Source organism: Hypomesus transpacificus, unplaced genomic scaffold, assembly GCF_021917145.1.
Source record: "Hypomesus transpacificus isolate Combined female unplaced genomic scaffold, fHypTra1 scaffold_89, whole genome shotgun sequence".
Taxonomy (NCBI): Eukaryota; Metazoa; Chordata; class Actinopteri; order Osmeriformes; family Osmeridae; genus Hypomesus; species Hypomesus transpacificus.
In genome coordinates, this window is record NW_025814040.1 from 523698 (window position 1) to 541737 (window position 18040).

The following is an 18040-nucleotide window of genomic DNA, read 5'->3' on the forward strand; positions in this document are numbered from 1 at the left end:
AGTTGGACTACTGCAACTCGCTGCTCGCCGGTCTCCCATCATGCGCAACCCGCCCTCCTCAGAGAATTCAGAACGCAGCGGCCCGTCTGGTCTACAATCTACCCAGACGCTCCCACGTTACCCCGCTCCTCATCTCCCTCCACTGGCTACCCATAACGGCCCGCATCAGATTCAAGACCCTGGTACTGACCTTCCGAGCAGTGAACGGGACTGCGCCCGACTACATCAAGTCTCTCCTGCAGCCTTACACCCCCACCCGCCACCTACGGTCTTCTTCAGACAACCGCCTGGTGGTCCCACCTCTCAAGACCGCCCGGTCCCAGCACAAGCTCTTCTCCTGCCTGGCACCCCAGTGGTGGAATCAACTCCCCACCTCCATCAGAGACACGGACTGTCTCTCCACCTTCAAGAGAAGGCTCAAGACACACTTGTTCCGGGAGTACAATGGTACTTAGGAATGGTTTGCTGAACCCAACGCTAGTTTCCTCAAGGTTCACAATGACTCTTGCTTTGACTGTTGCTCTTGTTGGTTAGTGGTAGCTGATTTAAACTGTTGTATTCTTTTTCTAGTTAATCCTATTTTTATTGCTTTCCTACAGGTACACCTGCACTTAGAGATTAATGTTGTGTAATTTTTAACTTGTTTAACTACATGCTCTTATGGTTTCTTCCCTTTAGCACTATTTTTTGGTTGTTCACAATATGTACTTCTTGTTTTTGACTACCCGCAATGCTGTGGGGCTATCTTGTTGTTATTATCAGTGACCTATGCACTTTGTGAAGCTCTCTCTTGGAAGTCGCTTTGGATAAAAGCGTCTGCTAAATGAATAAATGTAAATGTAAATGTAAGTGAAAATTGACAATGGATAATTGTAAACAAACAAAGAATACAAATAAGACACAGAAGTTGACTTGTTCATTAAAATATAGACTGGTCCTGAAGAAAGGCCCCCCGATATGTCCCAAATTTTGCCCCACCACTTTTGGCCCTGTGGTGCCACCTCTGCGTTACGGTCAGGATAAATAAGCTTTGACTGTTTGACATCATAGCATTCTTACTGATAAGCGTAGTGGTCATGGCCCTGAATTACCGCCATGGCCGTACATGCAACTAGTAGTACCCATTCCCGAAAAGCAAGCATGCAGTGTGCATGCATGACAGAATGCTATAAAGGTAATTTATGTATGAATGACTGAATTATTATACTGATTGCTTTTGGTGTGTGTGTGTTCTCTCCCCTCTTACCCTTGTTGAGTGTTGGTGGGTATAACAGCGGTGGTCTGGGCTGCAGGGGCGAGTTTGGGCTGGGAAGGTAGCAGCGGTGGAGCACTCCAGGCTGTTGCTTCTCTGTACAGCCGCAGGGTTTGCAGCTCCTTCACCAGCTGCTCCAGCCTCTGCTTCTGCTGGTTGATAATGTCCAGATTGTTGGCCAGGGCTGTGAACAGGGCCTCTCTTTCCGGCACAATCATGTGTCTGACAAGGGAAGGAAAAAAAAAGGAGTAGGTGGGGAGAGGGGAATGTAGTAAATATAGGATAGGATTAGGTTGTATTCATGTAGAAATCAAGATTAAAAACCAAATAGGACCCAAGTTAAACCGCTTGGACGTAGTAAGAGAAGTCAGACCAAGATACATCTACTTAAGACAAATAGCATATGAATTATAACTTAAACTTGAGTACATTGGTGGATGAGAAAGCAAGAACAGGAAGAGCGAGACATAGCAAATGAGAAGATGTGCAGAGACAGACAAATAGGAAATTAGTGAGCGAGAGAGAGCAAGCAGGCATCGAAAGAAAAAATCATAAGGACACTAAAAATACTTTATGCTTCAAATGAACAGATGCTTATTTTGACAACGAGAGTATGATGTTAACACAAGAAGCGCTGAACTTCTATTTACTAAAATATAGGGATGTCACAAGAACCAATACTACCGACACCTTCTGGTTCAAAATGACAAAACACAGACGATGCCAATTTTTTTAAGCACCGTAGGCACCGTTAGCGACGATGCCCGTGTAACATCGGTGCTGACGAAACCTGACGAACAACACATGTGGAAGATGGCATCAGCAGCTAAAGTGATCGCCCCACCTCGACTTGTTGATAAAAAAGGCAAAAAGAGTTGTATATGAAAATACTTTGCGTATGAGGCAGATCACCGTGGCATAATACGCAGAAGCCATTATGCAAACGATGCTACCGTGGTCTTCAGACCAAGGGAGGTAATACTTCAAATTTAGCAGAGCACCTAAAAGACCGTCTCAGGAATCATTGTCAATCCAAGACGTTCCCGGCTTACCCAAGACCATGTTGACATGTTAGTTTTCCTCTCTAAAAATCTTGAACTAGCCAAAAAAGGTGTGCAATGCAGGTTCATCTTGTTAGCTGAATGGCTGCACTGCTATATCCACTGTTTAGTTTTGCACTGTTGTTGTTTTTGCACAGTCCCTTTTGAAAAGATGTGTCTGGGAACACTAGTTGTTGCACTATGAGCATTAATTGGACTTTATGTTGTTCTATGCTATATTGCACATGTTTTTATGTCTTATTACATTTTTTTATTTGAATAGTTCATGTTTCAATTTCAAGTACATGGAATCTTAGAAAAAGATTTTTACCGTGGTATCGAAATCGGTATCGAGAATCATGTTATTTTACTGGTATTGGCACTGACTACTGAATTTTTTGTATTGTGACTCCCTTATTTATATATATATATATATATATATATATATATTGTTAACACACTCTAGTGAGTGTATGTGTTACACATACTTAATAACATTCCAGTAACGGTAAAAAAAAAAGCAAGAGTTGAGGAAGAAGAGTCCACCCAGCCCAGTTCTTCAAACTCATGAACCCACAAGAAGGCTAGTCAGGCGCTGGTGGCGGCTGCCGCTTGCTCCCTGGCAGCAGTGCCAGTGCTCTCTCCTGGTCAGCCTGACACGGTTTACCCGCGGATCTAACTGCAATTGATGAACCACCTTCACAACCTAATTTGAAGGTATTTCCCTGCACTGTCAAGAATGGAAAATCAAGGAACATTGGGTTGTCATTAAAGTGGTATGGATAGTTTTCTTGGTTGGAGTACAGTGTAATTAAGGACACGATTTTCTGTAAAATGTGCAGACATCTTCCCAGCAGAGTAGTGATGGGAAGTTAAGATCATTTTACTGATTTGATTCTTTGAATCTTGTTCAGTAAAATGAACAAATCTTTTTTCGAGTCATTTGTTCACTTCAACGGGGGGGGGGCCTTAAAATAATGTATCATGACAGTTTGTATGATTGTCATTTATTATCACGGCAAACAATTACACTGCACTAAACTAAGTAAGTGTAAATATGAAGTGAAAATAACGAAACCAGTCAGTATGATGACTTGAGCGAATATCATTCATGTCTTACTAAAACAGCAGCCATGCGAAAGGGAATGAGGAAACAGGTCCTTCATCCGAGCCTCTGCACAACCAATATATCAATTTTATTTTAGCTGGAAATGCGCCGACACAACCTCTCAAAGTTTTGCATGTCTGCGCCACACATTTCAGCTACCACTGTTTCCTTACAGTTTTTCTCCATTGCTTTGGCTCATTTCACGAAACAGAAATGACATTCTCAAAACAACATGTGCAAACCTCCAAACCGCTGAGCACTTGTTCACAACAGATTGGAATTTTTCAAATCAAATTCTCAATCAAATTGCAATTGTATTAGCACATCCTTGTGAATGACAAGTACAATTGCCTAGAGTTTGCACACATTTCAAATGATTTAGCACATCTTTGAAATGGTTAGGTATAATTGCCTTCAATTAGGCCAATTACCAATTGAAAATATATTGCTGGTCTAAACTGACTGTTGCTTCTCAGTCAAGTGGTTGTTCTCTGCAAACATATTGGCATAATTACGTTGCGTACATCATCACCTGGGGGGGGGGGGGGGGGGGGGGGGGGGGGGGGGGGGGGGGGGGGGAGTCGTAATAATTCCTTTGTTGATAATTCGTTACAGTTAATTTGTTAATAATTTGTTACATTAAATATTAATCCTAAATGATTCACACCTTCACAAAATTAACAACAACTAATATATCATTTCTGCATTATGCATGTAGCCACGCTAGTACTAAACAACTATTTAACTGGTTGGCTCCAGGACGCCGGGTAAGTAGCTAGGTTAGCTCCTGAGACTTTCTCACCAAAAGAACGAAGGGGAACCTTCGAGTAAGGTACCTAGCGAAAAGTAGCCTCAACTTTCCTCGACTTTTGGCTACGGCACTAATGCTGAAAGCTCGCTGATATAGCTGTCGGTCTTACTAGAACGGCGTATGTATGCATTGTTGCTAACGTGTGCTGACGTTGTGACTGTGCATATGTGAGAAAGACGCATGAGTGACAGAGAGACGGAGGGAGGGCAGGGGAAAGGAAATGCAGCTGAACGAATACGCTGCATGTTTTAACCTAAATAGCGATAAATAACGCTATATGTGGCGGCCGGTGTTGATTCTGTGGCGCACCGCCACAAATTAGTCTATGTGTGGGAAACACTGAATACCATGAAAAACATTATGGTATACACTGTAAAATGGATCTCTTGGATCATCTGCTTACAGTCATTGTCCGGTGCAACTAGAACTTAACTAAACAAGGGGACACATCCGATCACCAATCACACGGTAAGTTTAGTTAGCTGACAGGAGCAATCCAGGAGTATAAATGCTTCCATCAAATATATAGAGCATGTCCCAGGCCAGCTCGGGAGCAACATCACCATGTGTGCTGCTATTTTAGAGAACGGCATATCCCACATTCCTAGTCTTGGCCCATACAATACCCAGACGCTCCGGGTGTTCTTGGACCGCCTGCACTCCGATCTTATCCCTCTACATGAGAAGGGTTTGGTAGGGCCTCACTTTCTTACATTTGTCATTGTGTGGGACAAAGTAAGCTTCCACCGTGGCCCATTTATCAGGGTTCACTGATAGGGTTCAGTTTCTTTCTGCATGGAGGTGGAGGGTTTATGAGGATCAGGCTCAAAACCAGAGGTCCCTGCTCCAGGCAATGGATGCTGCTTGTGATGATGTCACAGCAGATCAGTGTAGGGGATTGTCGCGGCATGCACAACGATTCTTCCCCTGGTGCATCGCAAGAGAGAACATCAAATGTGATGTCAATGAAATCTGTGGCCAAACAGACAGGAGCGCGAGGATGAGCAGGAGAGTTAGGACAACAATTAGTGAAACTCCAGATTTGCTTTCCTTTCTTACTGTATGTGTTTCCTTCTTGCCATGAAATGCACCCCCTGCAACTCTGACTCGGAAAGGGTCACATGCCTGAAAATTACCATGGTTACTCATACTAGTCCCCTCAGGGTACAATGCGAATAATTTGATTGTGGGATATAGAGAACAGACAATAAAGGGGGTGCATTTCATGCCAGGCTTACTGTAATGCACCCCCTGCTAACTCTGACTAGGAAAGTGTCACTTGCCTGAAACTTACTGAGGTTACTCATACTACTAGTCTAGGTTATACATAATGTTAGTTTTGATGTGCTTGTTGTATGACAGTATATTGTCCTGTACACATTTCCAGTTGCAGTAACCATGATGTATGGCAATTACAGTAACAATTTCCGTGTAAGTGCAATATATGATGTGAAACCTTGTAGGCTAGTACTTGAATTACTGTAATCTTTATTCCGTTTGATAGACATTTACATTTTACGTGTATCCATTTAGCAAACGTTTTTATCCAAAGCGACTTCCAAGAGAGAGAGCTTTACAAAAGTGCATAGGTCACTGATCATAACAACACGATAGCCAAACATTGTGGGTAGCCGAAACATGAAGCATACATTACAGTATTGTTGCTTGCTTTTCTACAGGTACACTCGTGCACTTTTGAGGTTCATGTTGTTTAGTTGTAACTTGTTTAGCTACATGCTCTTATGGTTATTCCCTTTGGCACTTATTTGGGTTTTTCACAATGTATGCCTCATGTTTTGGCTACCCGCAATGTTTGGGGCTATCGCGTTGTTATGATCAGTGACCTATGCACTCTTGTAAAGCTCTCTTGGAAGTAGCTTTGGATAAAAGCATCTACTAAATGAATAAATGTAAATGTAGATTGAGACACATTCTATTCTGGAGAGTATACATCTACTACTGTAACTGTAGCACAGTGCATATGAGGGATATTTCTAAGGTCCACTGCCATACTGACAAAACATCTAAACATTTTGACCCGCAGTGTTTATACAATGCCAAAGGGACTTTTCATTTTGGGGGCACTGACTATTTGTATGAGAAAAGGATTTAGATTTGACTGATGAGTTGTCTGTTTTAGGAGAGAGATGACCCTTTGCAGGTGTTTCATGGTGTTTTGCTGAACCATCTAGGTTATTTTGGCAATGTATTTAAAGGTTTGAGAATGTCCTATTTTTTCTTGAGAGATGAGCCAAAGCAAACGAGAAGGAACTTTTAATTTTGGGGGCACTGACTATTTATATGAGAAGATGATTTGGTTTTGAAACATGAGTTAACTGTTTTGGGTGAGATATGACCTTTTGAAGGCGATCTATGTATTTGTGCTGAACCATATAGGCTATTTTGCTAAATGCACGTGGAGCTTTGAAAATGTAATTTCTGTTTCAAGAATTGAACCAAAGCAATGGAGAACTTGAGTCAATATTAAGTTGGCCTTGCTGACCGTCTGAAATTAAATACTGGATCAGTACTCCTTGGTCCAGCTACAAACCTCAGACAAGTAAGTCAACTAACGCTATATAATGTTGTTGCTTCCTATATGGTTACCTAGCTTGCTATCCTTAGAATCTGTCTGTCACATTAGCTCTGCAGCTAACGGCTGAGGTACTGTCGCTAATGTAAAGGTAAATAGCATCAATTATGTGTGGGAATAAACATTCTGTAACGCAGTGTTGTACGCGTCGTTGTTATGTGGATAACGTTCTGCTGTTGGTGTTATGGCGTGCGCGATATCGGCCTTTCCCCACATTAAAATGACAGAGTGCAACTCTGCAAACCAGGGTTATCAGATAAGAATGAGCAAATTCGAGGCATCTTACAGCAACGGGTCTACGAGCCATACATCCACTTAACATTAGCGCATAGTGCCGCATCTCTCATCCTCATTAGCATTTAAAGCTACAGACACAGAAACAGCGCGTTCTGAGGAAAGCTCATTGTGGGACAACTCATAGTGGCTATAATTCTGCACCAAGGCTGAATTTCGGGAAAGAGACTTCAGATACAGTATTAAGGGACCAATAGGCTACATTGTTTAGTAAAAAAAAAAAAAGCTTAATTTCCACCAGGCTGATTGCATTGTGTATGGTTGATTTAACAGAAATTATGACATTTACATTTAGTCATTTAGCAGACGCTCTTATCCAGAGCGACTTACAGTAAGTACAGGGACATTCCCCCCGAGGCAAGTAGGGTGAAGTGCCTTGCCCAAGTACACAACATCATGTGGCACGGCGGGGAATCGATCCGGCAACCTTCTGATTACTAGCCCAACTCCCTCACCGCTCAGCCATCTGACTCCCATGAGTGTGTTGTTATTTATTTCAAACCGTGCTCCGCTGAGTTTTCATTATTTGAATATCTTTAACCCCTCCCTGAGTCACCACCTTACTGCGGTGGAGGGGTTTGAGTGTCCTAGTGATCCTGGAAGCTATGTTGTCGGGGGCTTTGTGCCCCTGGTAGGGTCGCCCAAGGCAAACAGGTTCCAAGCGAAGGACCAGACAAAGCGTGGCTCAAAAACCTACCATGAAGAAAAATAACAATGGTTCTCAGTTGCCCCTGCCCGGGAGTTGGTCACCGGGGCCCCCCCCTGGAGCTAGGCCTGGTGTTGGGGCTCGATGGCGAGCGCCTGGTGGCCGGGCCTTTTCCCATGGGGCCCGGTCGGGCACAGCCCGAAGAGACAACATGGGACCCTCTTCCAGTGGGCTCACCATCCGCAGGAGGGGTCATGGGGGTCGGGTGCAGTGTGAGATGGGCGGCGGCCGAAGGCGGGGGCCTTGGCGGCCCGATCCTGGGCTGCAGAAGCTAGCTCTAGGGACATGGAACGTCACCTCGCTGGCGGGAAAGGAGCCTGAGCTGGTGCGCGAGGTAGAGAGATTCCGGCTAGATATAGTCGGCCTCGCCTCGACGCACAGCATAGGCTCCGGAACCAGTCTCCTTGAGAGGGGCTGGACTCTCCACTCTGGAGTTGCCCTTGGTGAGAGGCGTCGAGCAGGGGTGGGAATACTTGTTTCCCGGTTCGGTACCTGTACATTGGGGTTCACCCTGGTGGACGAGAGGGTAGCCTCCCTCCGACTTTGGGTGGGGGGACGGGTCCTCACTGTTGTTTGTGCTTACGCACCAAACGGCAGCTCAGAGTAACCACCCTTTTAGAGTCTCTGTGGGGGGTGCTGGAAAGCGCTCCTCCCGGGGATTCCCTCGTCCTCCTGGGGGACTTCAATGCTCATGTGGGCAATGATAGTGAGACCTGGAGGGGCGTGATTGGGAGGAACGCCCCCCCCCGATCTGAACCCGAGCGGTGTTTTGTTGTTGGACTTCTGTGCTAGACACGGCTTGTCCATAACGAACACCATGTTCAAGCATGGGGGTGTCCATATGTGCACCTGGCACCAGGACACCCGAGGTCTCAGTTCAATGATCGACTTTGTAGTCGTGTCGTCGGACTTGGGGCCAAAAGTCTTGACACTCGGGTGAGGAGAGGGGCGGAACTGTCAACTGATCACCACCTGGTGGTGAGTTGGCTTCGATGGTGGGGGAGGACGCCGGTCAGGCCTGGCAGGCCCAAACGTAATTTGAGGGTCTGCTGGGAACGGCTGGCACAACCCTCTGTCAGAAGGAGCTTCAACTCCCACCTCCGGGAGAGCTTCGAACATATCTCGGGACGGGGACGGGGACGGGGCAGGGACATTGAGTCCGAATGGGCCATGTTCCGGGCCTCCATTGTTGAAGCGGCTGACCGGAGCTGCGGGAACAGTGGACCAGCTCTATACCCTCCACGGGGTCCTGGAGGGTACATGGGAGTTCGCCCCAACCAGTCTACACATGTTTTGTGGATTTGGAAAAGGCGTTCGACCGTGTCCCTCGGGGGCTCATGTGGGGGGTGCCGGATTCTGTGATCGGGGCGGTCCGGTCCCTGTACAACCGGTGCCAGAGTTTGGTCCGCATTGCCGGTAGGAGGTCGAACTTGTTTCCGGTGAGGGTTGGACTCCGCCAGGGCTGCCCTTTGTCACCGATTCTGTTCATTACTTATATGGACAGAATTTCAAGGCGCAGCCAGGGCGTTGAGGGGGTCCGGTTTGATGACCTCAGGATTGGGTCGCTGCTTTTTGCAGATGATGTGGTCCTGTTGGCTTCATCGGACCGCGACCTTCAGCTCCCACTGGAGCAGTTCGCAACCGAATGTGAAGCGGCTGGGATGCGAATCAGCACCTCAAAATCTGAGGCCATGGTTATCGACCGGAAAAGGGTGGAGTGCCATCTCCGGGTCGGAGAGGATATCTTGACCCCAGCGGAGGAGTTCAAGTATCTCGGGGTCTTGTTCACGAGTGAGGGAAGAATGGAGCGCGAGATCGACAGGCGGATCGGTGCGGCCTCCGCAGTGATGCGGGCTCTGCATCGGTCCGTCGTGGTGAAGAAGGAGCTGAGTCGAAAGGCGAAGCTCTCTTTTTAACAGTCGATCTACGTTCCTACCCTCACCTATGGTCACGAACTATGGGTAGTGACCGAAAGAATGAGATTGCGAATACAAGCGGCCCCGAAATGAGCTTTCTCCGCAGGGTGTCCGGGCTCTCCCTTAGAGATAGGGTGAGAAGCTCGGTCATCCGGGAGGGGCTCAGAGTAGAACCGCTGCTCCTCCGCGTCGAGAGGAGCCAGCTGAGGTGGCTCGGGCATCTGATTAGGATGCCTTCTGGACGCCTCCCTGGTGAGGTGTTCTGGGCACGTCCCACTGGGAAGAGGCCACGGGGAAGACCCAGGACACGCTGGAGGGACTATGTCTCTCGGCTGGCCTGGGAACGCCTCGGGGTCCCCCAGGAAGAGCTGGTGGAAGTGGCCAGGGAGAGGGAAGTCTGGGCCTCCCCGCTTAGGTTGCTGCCCCCCACCTGACCCCCGGAAAAGTGGTAGATAACGACGACGACAAATGTATTTTAGCCTACTTTATTTTTGGGTGAACTCTCTCTTTGCACTGGCCCACCCAAAATACAATTTCTGTCTACCCCACTGAGGGAAGAAATTGCATCAATTTTCTCCCTAGAATGTTTCAGGCTGCGCCCTGATATTTCATGGTAGTTCATACAGGGGAATATTGTGTCTTTTTGATCCATGCCAGTCCAATTTCATGAAAAGGTTTCCTGAATTGTGACACGCTCTGGTGAAAAGGGGGCCGTTGTCTGCATTCTGTATTTTCAGCTAAAAAAGTAGTGTGCTGCACACCACCTTGTTGCTTCTAGTATCCAGGCATTATAGCTAGGTCTTTCTAAGTGCCTGTCAAGCTCAAAATGACAAGAACAATTCTCAGTAAAACAAAACTTCTTACAATATTTAAATTAGTCATGCATATTCTGAAAGTACTCAATGGGTAGAATAGAGGAGGAAAAACATTTTTTTGCCAAAAAACTTTTCAGACAGAATTATTACAAAAACACCTGCGTTATGGATGTGAAGAGAAATGACAGTCATTTTCTGGAGACTATACTTTTTTCTGTAACTCTGTGAACCACTAAGTCTTATGTAGAAAGTTTGATATTGACATGATCATGGAGTCTTAGGTGAACATAAAAATAGCCATTTTTAAAACATGTAGTCTTTATGCAGAATTTTATGAGGAAAAACCTGCGTTATGGATGTGACATTATTCTGTTATGGATGTGACGTTTTTGAAATACACACAGAATCTGTTGGGAAATCAAGAATCAAACTTTCACAGCGCTTTTCTCAACATCTAAAATAACTTGTGAATTAGTTTTAACATTAAGAAAACCATCTGAAATGTCACTGGGTATTTTCACGATGGCCACCAAAATAGCATTGATAATGATATTTTGGGCCCTATTTTAACAATCTGAAACATAAGTATCAAAAAGTGAAACGCAAGTGACTTTGTGGGCGGGACTCCGGCGCGGTTGCTATTATACCAGTGGAATAAATGACTCTGCGCCTGGCGCAAATCTAAAATGGGTTGGTCTGAAGTAGCTACATTACTCATAGGTGTGGTTTGGGCGTAACGTGTAATAAATCAATCAGAGTAACATCTCACATTCCCTTTAAGAGCAGGCGCGCTTGTTATCTTGCGGATTGCTATTATAACGGAATTTGCTACAATTGTTAAAAATCAAGTTCACATACAGAGACTCATGAAACTCTTTTCAATCATTGACATGGAAGAAATGTAACGTAGCTTGCAGGAAAAGGAGCCTGGCCTCGCCAGTAGTGCGCATGGGCCAAGCATGCACCCTTAAAATAGCATCTGCATAACGCGCCATTGACTTTAGACAAAAATGTTCCTGGTCTGTGGCGGAATAGTTTTTTGCAAACTGCAAAATAACACCAAGGAACGTTTGCGCCGGAACACGCCCCCTCTTTTCGCTGAACTGCCCTGGGAGCGCAAGTTCATTCCCTAATTTACCGACGTGCGTATGTGAAGGGAAAAGTCAGCTTTCCGTTGAGTGCAAAATAGGAATTATACTTGCGTTAGTGTACAAAGTCGATTGCGCTGGGTACAAGATAAGGACCCCTCATCTTTTTTTAGATGGTGTTGTTGTCAAATTACTATTATAAAAGTTCAGAATGGTCACCAATCATCTTTAGCTGTGAATACTCGCAAAGTCTTACAAATGATTTTGAGTAATAAACACAAAAGTATTTTTGAAAATATCCGAAAAATACAGCATTTCGGATATGACGTTTGAACGTCATGACGCGTCTGGACCAGTCTTCTGCTAATTACATAAAACGCCAACATGAATAGTGATTTTCAACATTTAACTATAAAATTTAGCACTGAAATTTAAAACATTGAGTTACAAATAAAATGTGTGAAATACACAAATAAACACAGTCAATGACCCCTTTAAGACATCTTCGATCGAAGCTGTCAACTCTGCCTCAGCTTGATCCGACAGGTAGCGCGGGCAAATTACTGAGCGCCGCCTTAAATGCCTAAACCAATTGAGTCCCTCGAGCACTTTCGAGTTGCCTCTAGTAGGAAGTAAATATTACAAACATGGAGCGGGGATCGAGGTTATGGCAAAGATGGTTCCGACTATAATCATGACTGGAATGTCTGTTTCACTGAAACACGTTGGTGAAAGGGTTTATAACAGCCAAAAACACGATTGTCAGCTTTGCCATTTCATTTGAGAACATTTCCATTGTGTTGTGAAGATTTATATTATGTAGCGTCCGTAACGTCACGTCCATAACACATCATTAAAGTTTTGAAAAGTAACAAAGGGGCAAGATTTGTTAATTAAACTAACCATTGGTATAAATAAGCTTTGCACAGAAACCTTGGATGTTGTAGCATCGGCACTGTTTGATAGGCATAAACTTATTCTACAAAACGTTACGGACGTGACTTGGCCATGGAACTCACTGACTCATAAACAAGAGGCATGTATGTATTTAAGGAGTTGTGCTTTTAACTCAAGGTGAGCATACACAATGCTCCATCATTCCCTTGTCACACTGTCTTAGCTGTGGGGAAGGCCCAACAACGACTCTACTATCTGAGGAAACTGAGGAGTGCCAACATCCCAAAACCACTGACGGCAAACTTTTACTACTGTGCCATCAACAGTGTGTTAACGTATGGTTTCTTAGTGTGCAGTGTTTCCCACACATAGACTAATTTGTGGCGGTGCGCCACAGAATCAACACAGGCCGCCACACAGTGCGTTTCGTGAAACATTTCTTTATCGCTATTTAGGTTAAAACACGCAGCGTTCGTTCAGCTGCATTTCCTTTCCCCTCCCTCCGTCTCTCTGTCACTCATGCGTCTTTCTCACATGTGCACAGTCACAACGTCAGTACACGTTAGCAACAATGCCTACATTCGCCGTTCTAGTAAGACTGAAAGGCAACTTTTCGCTAGGTACCTTACTCGAAGGTTCCCCTTCGTTCTTTTGGTGAGAAGTCTCAGGAGCTAGCTACTTACCCGGCGTCCTGGAGACGACCAGTTAAATAGTTGTTTAGCACTAGCGTGGCTACATGCATAATGCAGAAATGATATATTAGTTGCTGTTAATTTTGTGAAGGTGTGAATCATCTAGGATTAATATTTAATGTAACAAATTATTAACAAATTAACTGTGTAACGAATTATTAACAAAGGAATTATTACGACCCCCCCCCCCCAGGTGATGATGTACACAACGTAATTATGCCAATATGTTTGCAGAGAACAACCACTTGACTGAGAAGCAACAGTCAGTTTAGACCAGCAATATATTTTCAATTGGTAAATGGCCTAATTGAAGGCAATTATACCTAACCATTTCAAAGATGTGCTAAATCATTTGAAATGTGTGCAAACTCTAAGCAATTGTACTTGTCATTCACAAGGATGTGACATCCACCAATTACAATAACAATGAACTGGACTGCATTGTTGCACAAATAACAAAATACTCCACATCTCTTGACTGTTCCGCCGTTATGTTCTGTTAGGTCGTCCATGTTGTTAAAGCCCTTTACAATGCTGCTAATACTGAATATTGTTATTGTGTATTGATTGTGCTAAGGTTTACACAAGGGTTATTTATGGGAAGTTTATTGGAGGGTTATTGCACTTTGTATTACACTTTTATGTCAAACTATGCAGTGTTTGAATGCTTTAAACATAATTTTGTTGTTTTCTATGACAATGACAAGTAAATATTGAATTGAATTGTCAATCAGGAAAATGCTAAATAGTAACATTTTATTGAAAACTGGAGTCCATTTACCCTGTTCTTTAAATGGTACAAAACGGCCATTTGACAAATGTTTTTTTTGGCATGCCCAATATGTCAAGAGACGGTTGCCTTGTTTAAGGAATTCAACATAAAGAGACACTACTAGACAAAACATGCAAACGCATTTGACAAGCTAATGGCGAGTGACCGTGCTGAAAAAGTAAAACAACTCAAAGCTGCTCTGGCTTCACCACAGCGATTCTTCACACGGGCCAATGATTCAAATGAAAACATTAATAGCTAAACATGGCAAACCTTTTACAGAGGGAACGTTTATCAAAGAGTGTGTCATGAAAATGGTGGAGAACATTTGCCCCGAGAAGAAGCAAGAATTTATGAACGTTTGCCTGGTTCGTAACACTGTGGCACGGAGCATTGAGGATATATCGTCAGATATTCATTGCTTTTTTGGTTGACATAACGAAGCATCTGAATGCACTGAATGTTAATTTTCAAGGACGAGACGCAGTGGTGAGCTAGCTATATGCACACATCAAGGCCTTTGGAAGCAAGCTTGGAAGTCCCAGCTTTGAAATCGGTCATTGACAGTTTTCCACAGGACAACATCGGTGCGCAAATGGAGAGGTATGCAACAGACGTCACATCTCTTTCTGTGGAATTAAAAAAACGCTTTCGGGATTTTGCAGCTACTGAAAAGGAGATGTTGCTTTTCTCTTCGCTCATTGAGCTGCAGTGTGACGACGAGTGGCGCGGTAGACACCAGCAGCTTTCTCTTGTTGACTTTTACCGGCAGCGGCATAAAGGCAGGTTTCCAGAAATGAGAACACTTGCAAAAAAAATGCTGAGCTTATTCGGCTCCACACATACATGACGTTCTCTGTCATGAATTTAAACAAGAGCCGATTGAGGTCAAAACTAAGTGACTCCCACTTACGTGACATTTTACGCATCTCAACCAGTGCCGTCAAACCCGACCTGGCCTGTTTCCTGAAATCCAGATCTCAGTATCACCCTTCTCATTAGTGTCAGCAAGTTTGTTTCTTAGTCAATCTGAAATTATGTGTGTTTTGAACAGTAACATCTGTCACTTAACAGTGAAAATCCAAAAGCACAGTTAATATATGCACTTGGATTTATGGCACTTATTTTATTAAACTCTTGAATAAGATTTGGCTATAACTTTTGATGTTATGTACCCATAGACCCACAAACTATTACTGTCTGAATAATCTTCTGAATTTTGCTCTGTCTTTTGAAAATTGCTTATCCAGAATGACGATAAGGTCACAGATCCATAGGGTCAGTGCGATCGCAGCTGAGCTGCAACAACTCTGTTTCTTCTGCAGGACTAAGCGTCAACTCAAGCAAAGTATCAGGACTCAAAAATTCGAAGGGATTTTGCATCCTACTTTCATCATTCAGAATGGCATACCTCTGTTGGAAAATAGCGATCAAAGTTCTCAATAAGCGCAACAACATGAGTTTGAATAAGCGCAGACGGCTGCGGGTCTTTGAAATAGGGGAAGCTCATTTTCGGCCTAAATCATATATATTTTAAATAAATGTTCTAGTTCACTGGCTAGTTCACCCCTACGACACTACTCTAGCCTACTGTATATTTATATTTATTCATTTAGCAGACACTTATCCAAAGCGACTTCCAAGACAGAGCTTTACAAAGTGCATAGGTCACTGATAATAACAACAAGATAGCCCCAAAGCATTGCGGGTAGCCAAAACATGAAGCACACTGTGAAAAACCGAAATAAGTGCCAAAAGGAAGAACCATAAGAGCGTGTAGTTAAACAAGTTAAAATTAAACAACATGAATCGCTATGAATGAATGAAGGAACGATCAATGAAACGATATTAAACTCAAAGAAAATTTGCTAGCAACTTCGCCAAGCAAATACCAAGAAAGGTTGCAGCAGTTTGTCTTTTGACAACACTTACAGAATCCACAATGGGACTGAACTTGAATAGCTTCGGTGACTTTTTATAGTACAAATTTGTGTCAATCAAAAGGAGATGCAGTCTTTCGACAGACACTCCAATCATGACGCGGAAGCCCAGCGTCCAGGCCAGCCCAATCCTCCATTCACCCCCAGAGACGCTGAGCGTCCATGGGCGGGACATAATGGCAGTTTCGAAGCACTGAAAAAAACTGTTCAAAACTGCCCCATTGAAGTCCATGGAAGCTGAGCTTCAACATGGAAATGCACTGTGGCGCTACTAGGGATGGGTATCGAAAACCGGTTCAGTAAGGACCCGGTTCCAAATTTCTCAAAGTCCAAATATCAATAAGGTTCAAGCTTATCGATACCGCTATCGAGCCTAAGTAATATGATGTAACGTTGACTTATGTCTCGAGAAATAAGTAATGTTATTTAAAACCTGTTCACGTTCCTGGACCGCCCACGAGCCAGAAATGCTGCGCCCCCCTCCCTCAGTTACAATGCACTCAATCGTAACTAATATATTTTTTAGACGGCTACAGAAATGATACATCATTGAAAAGCTACGATTCTTGTGCTTCCATTGAAATAAACCAACTCAAGCTCAACTCGCAACAGTAAGTACCGTCAACGTCTTTGTCCGGTAACATTTCCTTCAACAATGCCAGAGGAAAAAGTTTTACTTACCTACCATTACTTCGGAATGTTCCAGGTATGCACGCAACCCATCAAAACCTCTTCTGCGTAATTCCCAAAGGTCCAAAGTATCTAACCATGTCGAGTAATTGTCCAAACAGTGAATTATATCCACACATAGCCACGATCTTGTTGCTTCATTCTTCCTTTGCCAATTATTTCTCTCACGCTCAATCGCTCATAGGAGATTATGTGGGTCGAGTACCAACGCGCGGATAATCTTAAAATGGCCGCTACACTCTGAGCTTTTGATTGACACCTTGTTTGAACCAATAGGAGCTTCCATGCCCCGGTGACAGCCCTCTAAAGCCAACCAGGTCTGTGCGTCCCGTCCCGCCCCCCCCTGCCCCCACCCCCTCTACACGATTTTTTCTAACTGGCTTCGACTGGCTCTGCAATTAGCTAGTTATCCTTGTAGCTTAGCGGTAGCTGTAAATGGCGATACCCCATATGATTTGCTGGACCTGATGTTAGTTTCCTCCACAAACACAATGATTCTTATTGAGGGACTTGTTGCTCTTGTTGGTTAGTTGTAACTGATTTAACTACTTGTACTCGCTGTGAATTATATTATTGTTGCTTGCTTTTTCTACAGGTACACTCTTGCACTTTTTGAGGTTCATGTTGTTTAATTGTAACTTGTTTAACTACAGGCTCTTATGGTTCTTCCCCTTGGCACTTATTTGCTTTTCAAAATGTATGCTTCATGTTTTGGCTACCTGCAATGTTTTAGGCTCTCTCGTTATGATCAGTGACCTATGCACTTTTGTAAAGCTCTCTCTTGGAAGTCACTTTGGATAAAACCGTCTGCTAAATGAATAAATATAAACGTAAAGCAGATAAACAACTAATAAATGTATTTAGCATTTATACACACATGGGTGAACGCATATTATATGACTGACAGGGAGATGACAACATGGGCTGTTATGATCATTGGATTCATAAGTGTAACCGATCATTCTTGAAGGCTTGAAAGTTCAAATAATTAGACATATGGACAGATTACAGGGCTCTGTGACTCTTACATGCGGCCGGCAACACTGTCTCAACTCTCTTCACACACAACTTCCTAACAATAGCATCTCTGAAATATCTAGAAGTATAAATGAGTAAATTAGCATTTTACAACTTCTTAGATCTGGCTTCAGTACATGTGCATGAATGTAACTAAGCTAAATGAAATTCATTCTTGATCTGGAAGCATCAGAATGGAATACTTGGAAACAGGGGCGGCTGGTATAAGTGGGCTAACAGGGCTAAGCCCTCCCTACCATATAGGATTTTTTTTAATCCCCTGCTGATTTTGTATGTTTGCCCACTGACAAACCATGATCAATCTATAATTTTTATGGTAGATTTATTTGAACAGTGAGACAGAATAACCCAAAAAATCTAGAAAAACACATGTCCAAATTGATTTGCA

General features: G+C 43.8%; 1 protein-coding gene across 2 annotated transcripts in view; it reads right to left on the reverse strand.

The window, feature by feature from the left end:
* Window positions 1-18040, reverse strand: part of nup214 (nucleoporin 214) — a 180962-nt gene that overhangs the window by 105321 nt on the left and 57601 nt on the right. For both annotated transcript variants that reach the window (XM_047018075.1, XM_047018076.1), the window contains exon 19: window positions 1247-1474. In XM_047018075.1, coding sequence (XP_046874031.1) covers window positions 1247-1474 — 228 coding nt within the window. The remainder of the gene's footprint in view (window positions 1-1246; window positions 1475-18040) is intronic.